Source organism: Pinus tabuliformis, chromosome 6, assembly GCF_031772625.1.
Source record: "Pinus tabuliformis cultivar Carrire ecotype Pingquan chromosome 6, CPIR1, whole genome shotgun sequence".
NCBI classification, from domain to species: Eukaryota; Viridiplantae; Streptophyta; class Pinopsida; order Pinales; family Pinaceae; genus Pinus; species Pinus tabuliformis.
Window position 1 is genome coordinate 1,908,674,541 of NC_142292.1, and position 10,863 is coordinate 1,908,685,403.

At 35.8% G+C, this 10,863-nt stretch overlaps 1 protein-coding gene across 1 annotated transcript; it reads right to left on the reverse strand.

The window, feature by feature from the left end:
- Positions 1-9,816: 9,816 nt before the first annotated feature.
- On the reverse strand, positions 9,817-10,404 carry LOC149266817 (uncharacterized). The gene has a single exon (XM_089409201.1). The coding sequence runs from the start codon at positions 10,402-10,404 to the stop codon at positions 9,817-9,819; it is 588 nt and encodes a 195-aa protein (XP_089265327.1).
- Between the last annotated feature and the right edge of the window lie 459 nt (positions 10,405-10,863).

Genomic DNA, 10,863 nt, shown 5'->3' on the forward strand with positions numbered 1-10,863 from the left:
CTGTCCTTCACTAATGCCAATTTCATAAAGAAAATGCACCTTTCAGCTCAGTGCATCTGCCACCCAGTTTTCTTTTCCTTTTAGGTGTTTGATTTCAAAATCAAAACTGCCCAGAAAGTCCACCCACCTAGCTTGCCTAACGTTTAAAGTTGGTTGACTAAAGCAGCTAGTTAGGCTATGGTGATCTATCATCAATAAAAAATTTCTTCCCACCAAATAATGGCACCACATTTTTAGTGCACGTACTACAGAAGTTAGTTCTAGATCATAGGCAGAATACTTCTGCTCATGTTCTTTCAATTTTCTGGATTCGTACGCGATCACTTTCCCTTCCTCCATCAGCACCCCACCTACACCCTCTTTTCTTGCATCTGTGCAGACTACGTAATTTTTTTCCGGGTCTGCAATACTCAGCACAGGTGCAGTGGTGAGCAGGTATTTGAGCTGTTCAAAGATCCGTTGACATTCTGCTGTCCACTTAAATATTTTTCCTTTCTTCTGCAACGAGGTGATAGGGTATGCAATCCTGGAGAAACCTTCCATGAACCGTCTATAATATCCAGCAAGCCCCATGAAAGACCTGATATCTGCCACGTCCGTTGGTGTTGGCCATTCCATTATGGTTTTGATCTTTTCAGGGTCCACAGCAATGCCTTCCTTGGTGACGATATTCCCCAAATACTGGATCTGCTCTTTATAAAAATCGCATTTGCTAAATTTAGCATATAGCTGATGTTCCCGTACTGTCTGTAACACGAGCCTGAGGTGCTCCTCATGCTCTTTAATATTCTGAGAGTATATAAGTATATCATCAATACAAATTAATATGAATTTGTCCAAGTACTGATGAAATACACTATTCATCAGGCACATAAATGTCACAGGTGCATTGGTCAACCCGAAAGGCAGTACCACAAACTCGTAATGCCCATAACGGGTTCGAAAGGCTATTTTGGCTATGTCCTCCTCCTTAATTCTGAGTTGATGATAACTAGACCTCAAATCGATCTTTGAAAAGATTGTCGCCCCTTTCACTTGATCAAACAGTTCATCGATGTGGGGTAGTGGATATTTTTTTAATCGTCAATTTATTCAGCTATCTATAATCTGTGCACATACGGAGGGTTCCTTCCTTTTTTCTAACAAACAGTACAGGGGCTCCCCAAGGGGATACGGTGGGATGGATATACTTCTTTTCTAACAGCTCTTGTAGCTGTATTTTAATTTTGTTAATTCCGACACACTCATCTGGTATGGTGCTCTGGACACTGGGGCTGCACCGAGTATCAATTCTATGGTGAAACCTATATCTCTTTTGGGCGGCAGCCCTGGTACTTCTTCGGGAAATACATCTATAAATTCTCGTACTACTGGTATACTTCCCATAACAGCAATTTTATCTTCACATTTGGCATAACCTACTTGTACTGCATATATCTGACATTTTTCCTGATGCTTTTAGCTAGCTGTGAGGCAGTGATTGACCGGATCTGCACTGGTTTCAAGATACCCTGAATTTCCTTTTCATTTCCCAGTTCGTCCCGATAAGAAATTGTTTTTGTCTTGCAGTTTATTATAGACCACTGTCTTTCCAGCCAATCCATCGCGATCAGCACATCATACGAACCGAGAGGGAGTACATTCAATTCTGTCATCACTGACTGACCGGCTATCCTTAATGGGCAGTTGCTGACCTTTGCCAACACTCGTCTTTTTGCCCCGGTTGCAAGCTGTACTAACCATGGATTCTTAAACTTAATAGATTGCAAATTACAATTTTCCACAACTTTGGGACTAACATAGCTTAAGGTAGCTCATGGGTCTACTAAAATGGAAACAGTTTGATCAAAAATCTTACCTTCAAATTCTATCATCGTTGGCTGGTAATCAGCTTGACGATCCTCGAGGGCAGCATTTATTCTGGGTATGGTACGAGCCACGTCTCCGACTGTGGAGGCTTCATAAACCTGGGACACCTGATCACTTTCCTTTCGGTGAAGGCAATTTTTAATATAGTGTGACCCGACACAACCCCAGCACTGCACTGGTGGCCTAGCTGATCCCTCATTATCAGCTCTACCCGGCTGCTCACTGTATTTAGATTCATTAGGTGGCTTTAATCTGAGCTGATTTCTGGACTGATTTCTATTGCTGGCCCCTTTGGAGAATCCCTTGTTGAAATTGTTGCGAGCTCCCTTAACTCCCACAGTCATTCTGCTGCCTTTTTTATCTGCCCAGCGCTTCCTAGAATTTTCTCCTTTTTGTTTATTCTACTGATAACATATTCTAGCTTTCCGTATCGCTTCATCCATGGTCTTCAGATTATCAAATTCAATCCTTTCTCGCATTGCCTGGTGTAGCCTGCTAACGAACCGCTGCACTTTTGCCTTTTCCTCCCGAATATACGGTACATAGCGAAGCAAAGATGTAAATTTAGTAATGAATTCATCAATGGTCTATTGCCCAAGCCGCAGATCATGAAATTCCCGTGCTTTTTCATCATACAAACGTTCAGTCAAGTATTTCTCCTTGAAGTGTCTTTGAAAATTTTCCAAAGTTACATCTTGCTCACTCATTCCCTGCACTATCTTGACTTCCTCCCACCATAGAGTGGCTTTTCCTTGCAACTAGAAAATAGCGAGCTGCGCCTTAAGGTTGTGATCATATTCGTAAACTTGGAAATACTTTTTCATATTAATTAACCAGGCTTCTATTGATTCCTCTGATTCCCCATCAAAATGTGGTGGCTTGATTTTCCGGAACTCACCCTGCAGCTCTATCCACTCCCTTTTGGAAGTTCGATGTTCGGAAGCATTATCAGATTGCTCTCCCCGAACCTCTTCCCTTCCTTCTGTCTCTTCATGTTCAGTGTGATAGCCTTGTTCCTCTGATACACGCGTTCGCTCTGGGCTGGGATTCGGTTGACACTGGTTTTGTTTATCCGACAAACTTTTCAGGATCTTTTCCTGTTCCAAAGTTAATCTGGCGTTATCCTCATGCAGATGGGCCATCTCGTTCTTCAGCTCCTAGACTGTCTCCAATATGGTCAAATTGGTGTTACGAGTCTCTTCCCCCAGTTGCACCCAAATTTCATGATTCCCCTGAGGTTGAGTGATGGTCTCTGGTCTGGCCTCATTTCTGTGTGGAGCACTGTTTGATCTCCTCATGATCTTGCTGTCACCTGCATTTAACAGATTAGTATATTTCAACAGATATGTGACATCCCTGTCTGAGAGACCTTAATTATTTTTTTCTCAGTTATTCATATTTCATCTTACTGCTATAGTTAATCCCGAGGTCACAGTGTTGTAACCTGGGCTCTAATACCACTTGTGATATCTCTCCTTAAATTTTTTTTTTACATTCACATATACATAAGAAATAACTTTGAATATTTTCTTTGATATCATGACCGTAAAGTTCTTGGCAATAACTATGGTTTGGCTCTCGAAGTTCGAGGTCCTTATTGTTATTAAGTATACACATTGCATGAGATATATGAACCATGCTTTACCGTTGGCGCCGGCTGTGTTCTCACGCCATTACATTCCCGGCTGTCAACTCAGGGATTATATGACTTGGTTTGTATTTATTTGGTTTCCATCTGGCACTTGGAGCTGATGTCCGGCCGGGGCCTTCACATGGCCACCATGTGGTCTTTGTTCCCGCAAGCTGAGTTGGTGTGCTCAGCTCACCTCTGTGCAGTACTAGTGCCTACCGCCAAAACCTTCCTCGAGGTTTTCTCTATTGTAAATCAACGGTGAGGAGGAGCTCTACCAGATCTACGGTTCATGTTTGGTCCAATGATAGAGAAAGGGTTTTGGGAAAGGTTTCCTCTGTCATTCAAACTTTCTCGGCTGATCTTTTGGAGAAGCCTCGGATTCCACAGAACCTCGGCGATCTGAGTTTTCCACCCTTCGGCATCCACCCAGACCACCTTGGCTACCCTGGATTTGTTGTTTACCACTTATCAAGGTAAGTCGACATGTTTATTGCTCTGATAATTAGTTTACTTCCGTTTGTGGAAAAAGTTATTAGTTTTTTCCCCGTCTTTTTCCTTACTCTTACGATGGAACTCTTTGTTATCATAGGTGCATGTTTATGGCGTCGTGACCTGCTTCCGGGTTGGCGTCCAAGCCAAATCTTCCATGTGGACTTCGCCATCCGGGTAAGAAGTGGTTATCTTCATTGTTTTTAGGGAAGAAAACACAATGATTTCAGATGTGTGGTGGCCTTTCTCTAGGCGAGCCCACGGGGGTTCTCTTTCTCGTTACGGTGTCGCCGTTTGTTTTATTCTTTTGATAGGGTCTCCGGCCCATTCTGGTGTGTGTAAAATATAAATTTTGTTTTCAGAATAGTTACAAATTTTAAGTGCTGGGCACTAGCACCGGTTATTGACTTTGCTCTTAATGTATTTTTCCATATGGGGCTGAGGATCAAACCCTTGAGTTTCTCCCCAAACTGCCATCAATATATTACTGTAATTGCAGGACTGCTTTCTCATATGCACTCTTTGGATTTGTTTTGTGTATTATTTTCATTACACCACAATGAATTGTTTAATATATTTTGTGCTATTATAACCCTGCTTTATTTGGTTTGCTTATTATAACGCACTCTGTGCGATGTGAAAGGTTGTTTCCTTCCATTGCAGTCTATGCACATGATTTGGTATCTGGGTTATTTTTTTAAAGTTGTTACGCGGTTACCCAACAGATAACTAACGATTTCAAGGGATAGATGTTTTGTTTTATGTTCCTAAAGCGCGGTACCATTTCAAGACGGATATCATCCCTCATTTTGTGGCAAGCTTGTCACGACTTCCTGTGTAGTTTGAGCATGTTGTCTCGCTCTTGTTTACTGAGCAGTGGTTTTTCTTCTGACTGTGGTTAATCTAAGGTTTGATGTCCTGTTCTTAATGGTTGTTCCGGCCATTTCTTGAAGGAAGAAGCTTCGGTGTTTTCTTGAAAGTTTCTTTTTTAGCTTGGACTCTTATATGCATAAGGCTAATTTCATTGTAATGGCTCTGCTTACAAACCCTGGAAGCTCTCGTGTACAGGTATAACCCAGTCTTGGTTATGGTTTGCAGTTATTATATGTATATGTAAGCAGTAAATGAGCATAATTGTTCTGTGCTTACTCGGTTGCTGCTAATTACAATAGTTTATCACATTTATAAATAGAAAAACATGCTTGATTCCTTTCTCAATTTTATAATGATTACCTAGTGCCCTTAATCTTGATTACCCTACGCTTATATTAAATGCCATCATTCATTGCTTGTTCAGTTCATAATCCTTTCATGTAAATTCTTACACTCATAACTCTATTCTCTTTTCTTTTCACAATCACAAAATTCTGTGCTTTTAAACTGGTAAAATCCATAACTGTTAATTCGTTAATCAATGCTTACCTGACAGAAAGAAAATCACCTCATTATGCTTGTCCTCCTCCCGTCCTTAGGAGGGTCCTGCTCGACCTTCCACCCCCAAGCGCTACTGCAAGTCTTCTGTTGCCTGCAAGACTTCTAGCGTTGCTACACCTGAGCTATCTGGTCATTACCAGACATAACAGCTCTAGGAAATTCTTTGTTTCCCAGTTATACGCTATCTGGTCACAACCATACTTAGCGTTTGTTGTCTAGATACAACTCTCTAAGCCCTGCTATCTAGTCCTTACAAGACTTAGCTTTTCTTTTGGCCCATCTTTCACTATCTGATCCTCACTGTCTGCAACTCTTTGGCTATACCAGAGTCACGCTATCTGGTCCTTACCAGACATAGCGGTTCAGGAAGCTTCCACCTTCCAAACACATGCCATCTGATCTTTACCAGACATAGCATTTTCTGTTTCCAAAGAGCAACTCTCTTTTTTTTCTTTCTGCCATCTAATCTCTACCCGACTTGGCATAACCTTTTTCCCTTTTTCCTATGGAGTCTCAACCGTCTCATGGAGGTAGTTAGGTTTTTCTTTTTCCAACTACCTCAATAGCTACTAACAAAAATTAATCAACATACTTAATTAAACAGTAGTAGCAACAATTAATTAACATAATTAATTAACAGCAGTAGCAACATAGTTATTTTAATTTTACCAAACATAACCTTAGTCAACAGTTAAATTTTACTGCCTTACTTAAAACATTATCGATTTACTAGGGGCATTACATATATTTAAATTACAATAATTTTATTATGAATTTTCTTTATGCATATTTTAACTTGTGGATGTTCCGCAACAAAACATAAGAAAGGTTTGCACCTCTGGAAATTTGATCCTTCTCAAAGCTTTTCTAAATCTCTAAGGGGAAAACCTATTTTCTGAGTGTAAAACATGAAGAAAGTTTTGCAGCTCTAGAAATTGATCCCTCTAAGAGCTTGATAGATCAAAAGTATGGATCTAGACTAGTTTAATTATTAATTTTACTTTTCTAGTTTAATTTCTATTTTTATATAATTTTAACGAGTTAAAATGTGTTAATTATATTTTTCATTTTTGTTTAATTTGAGCGCGTCAAAATGTTTAGATAACATAATATAACTTGCCATTACAACAACTCTTCCATACTGGGATGGAGAATGAACCACATTAGATGGTTCTAAACTTTGACCAAATCTTCATGATGTGATTAATGCCAAAGACATATAAAATAATTTTATTTTGGAATGAGAGATGGATTTTTGCCATGTGGTATTGATGAGCCATGGTATTTGACCATGGTAGACTGGGATGGAGACAATCTAACTTTTTTATGGAGGATGAGCCACATTAGATGGTTCTATTTTTTTACCAAATCTTCATGATGTGTTTAATCCCAAAGACAATCTCGTTAAAAAATATTTACAAAATATTTTTATTTTGAAATGAGAGATGGATTTTGGCCATGTGGTATTGATGATCCATGGTATTAGCCCATGGTATACTAGGATGGAGATAATCTAACCTTCCATAGGATGAACCATATTAGATGGTTCTAAACTTTGACCAAATCTTCATGGTGTGATTAATCCCAAAGACAATCTCATTAAAAAATATTTATAAATTATTTTTATTTTGAAATGAGAGATGGATTTTGGCCATGTGGTATTGCTGAGCCATGGTATTTTCCCATGGTATGTTATGGTTAAAATATCCATGGTAAAGTGGGCTGAGTATCCATGGTTAAAAGTCTTATTAATTTTAAGTGTTATATTGATTGTGAAATGAGGAATAGTTTTTCGGCATGTGGTATTGATGAGCCATAGTATTGTCTCATGCTATGGTATGACTAATAATATCCATGGTAAATTAATGGTGAATATCCATGGTTAAAAATATTTTATATTGTAAGTATTAAGTTTTTTTGTGTTTATTAATGAAATTTAAATATAGTTACAAAATAAAATTTTAAATTAATACTGTGAGTGTACATATATCTCAAAATTAATTACAATATTTTTTCCTTTAAATTTAATAAAAATGTTAATAATATTTATGGAAAAGTGGACCTGAATATCCATGGTTAAACAAGTTGTTATATTGTAAGTTTATTTGCTTATTAATTAAATTTAGATATGGTTATATAATCATTTTCGTATTTTATCAGATAACAAGGATCTTAACTTTTTGTTTATACTTATATATTTTAAGTTAATATGTATATTATGATTTTTCTAATCTAAAAATTTATTCGTAATTTTATTAATAAAAATAAAGGTACAATGTAACAAATTTGAATTTTATTATTTTTATTACTTTTAACTTTTTACAATAACTACAACATCTCCCTTGATCTATATTAATTTTAACCAACATGTAACTGAACTAATTTACTTATTATAAATTGGACATATTAATATAAATTCATCATATTATGTTTACAAATTTTCTTACATTACAACTATGCATTACCCTAGTAGACTGTAGAGTCTTTCTCAGCCCAATAATTAATATATATATATATATATATATATATATATATATATATATATATATATATATATATATATATATATATATAGATATATAGATATATCTATATATATATAGTATTTTGATTTTGAAATGAATCATGGTTTTCGGCCATGTGGTATTAACAAGCCATAGTATTGGCTCATGGTATTTTAAAAAAACTCATTCGCAAGTTAATAATATCCATGGTAAAATGGGAGTGATTATGCATGATTAAAAATATTTTTATATTCACAATTTTATTGTAAGAATTATGCAATAGTTATATGTTTAAAATGTTATATTTTAATTTCAAATATTTATTTTTCTAAATATTTTCAAATTTATTGATTAAACTCTCCTATATTTTATTTTAAATAGTTTATTTTCTTATAAATTATTTTTTTGTTACTAATATTCAAAATAAACCCTACAACTAAAAATAAATTCATGGTAATTCAACTTAGATAATTAAGAAGTCTCAATTCTAAAATGATATCCCCATTCATATCTCACCCTTTTCCATTAATATTTTTATTCTTAAATTTAACAATATTTGTGAATAAATAAAATTAATTCTTTTGATATTAATAATGTTTAATACTTTTATTGATATGTGGTTGGAGATTTCCATATTTATTCATCTTCCTAAAAATTCTAGAAGAAAAAATTGTAGAATATTAAGTCCATCCAACATTTAAGGTAGACCCTCCACACGCTCCACCCATCACTATTGATCAAGAAAACTATCTCCATCACTCACTCCACCATCTTTCTGACTTTCAATTTTTTTTTATGATAGATGGAATGTCCAACCAAAAATTGTACTACCTTAATCTTTTAGCTAATTCTCTTACAAAAAATTTTAACCACTTTTATAAATTTTTAATCTCAAGTAATATTATTATAAAATTCCACAATGAATTACATTAACCATTTTAAGAAAACATTAATTTAAAATTTTATTATTTAAAAAATGAAAATACAATGGATTATATTAATGTGGCGCAACTACTTTTGAGACACCTCACTATTTTTAAATTTGGAAAAGGATGGGATTGAACATGGAACCTAGTTTCCAGAAAAGGAAGGTGCATATTAACTCAATCCTGCATTTAAAGTGAAATCTTCACACGCTCTACCCATTACTAGTGGTAAGAATGTTCTCAATCACTCACTCCACGTATCCACCAAAACATTCAAAGGACTTAGTCATCTACGCAATTCTCTTAAGTATTCTTACCCATTTTTACAAATTTTTAATCTCAACAAATATTATTACAAAATTCTATAGTGGATTACAGTAACACCATGAACCATTTTAATAAAACTTTAATTTAGGAATTTATGAGACACCTTTCTTTTTGTTCGAGTAGCTATTTGGACTAGCAAAGACTTCTTATATTTACTGTTTTGTTGTGGACACCTTTCTACCTCTTTAGGACTAATGTAAGTTAGGCTAGCACCTTGATCAAATAAAACATCAACAATCATACCTTACCATTCTATCATGGTGGGCTGATGTTCCCCTTGATGATCGTGCAAGGTAACATTAATTCTAGGCATGCTCCTTGCTATATCCCCTACCATAGAGTCTTCTTATATGATAGAAAGTTGCTCAATTCAAGCTTTGTCTGGGCAGTTTTTGTAATAATGCACTTCTCCACATCGCCAACATTGCACTCACAGTTTTGGTGGATGTTCAAGAGTGGTTCTTCTATACTTCAGGTTGTGAATTCTTGGTGAACGTCTGAGTTCTCAATCGATTTCTTGAAAATTTTCTGAAGGTCCTTTGCTTCTGCCATTTATGGCTTTTCTGATGCCTCTTTGGTGGTAAATTCCTCATTTTTTTTATAATAGCACCTTTAGATCCCTCATTTTTCTCCTTCATGTGCTCATAAAAAATGCAGCTTTTCTTACTACATCGTCTATTGTTCCTGGATAATCGAATTCTATTTTTTCCTTCATGAAGTTAGGAAAACTTCTAATAAATCGTTTAATCTTAACTTTCTCCTCTTTCATATGTGGAACGTATCGCAATAGGGAAGTAAAGCATGCTACATATTCATCGATGGTTAGGGTTCCCAATCTTAATTCATCGAAATATTTTTCCTTTTCGTCATAATAACATTCTGTTAAATATTTATCTTTAAAGCGTTTCTTGAATTCTTGCCATGCTACTTGTTCCTCATCAAAATTTCTTGTAGTTTTAATTTCATCCCGTGAGAGGGTTGCCTTTCCTCGCAATTGATAAACTCCTAGCCTTGTTTTAAGTTTTTCAGTATATTCATAAATCTTGAAGTATTTACCCATGTCTATCAAACAAGCCTCTATTGCCCCTTCCGACTCTCCTTCAAACAATGAGGGTTTGATTTTCTTCAACTCGCCTTGTAACTCTATCGTCAACCTTTTTGGCTTTCTTTGATAAAAAATGTTGTATGAATGGCCTTCATCTTTCTCTTTATGACCTTCCATGGATTCTGCATTATCTTCCTCTTTATGATCTTCTACAGATTGTGCATTATCTTCCTCATTATCAGCAGTTGGGGTCTTTTCTCTATTTTCTGTATTGGGGTCTAGTCCCTTATGATTTTGTTGATCGGATAGACTTTTAAGGATTTTCTCCTATTCCTGTCTTAACCGTTCGTTGTCAATGGTGAGGTTCATCATCTTTACTCAAAGTTATTTAAATGTTTCGAGTAGGGTATCATTAGCCTGTCCTGATTCTTATCCCAATTCCACCCATAATTCTAGGTTGGCCTCTACATAAGGCACCTCCAACTGGCTTGATGATTTGGGGCTCCCTCAAATTTTACCCTTCTTGTTGACAACAATTCCTACTTGCACTTTCTATGTTCATATTCAACCAAAACTCAATTTATTTTGTTTAATATATATAGATTTATCATAACTTAATTGGCTGTTAAAATAACC

Coding starts and splice junctions, on each gene's coding strand:
- LOC149266817 (XM_089409201.1), bottom strand. CDS start 10,404: ATGGAAGGTCATAAAGAGAAAGATGAAGGCCATTCATACAACATTTTT.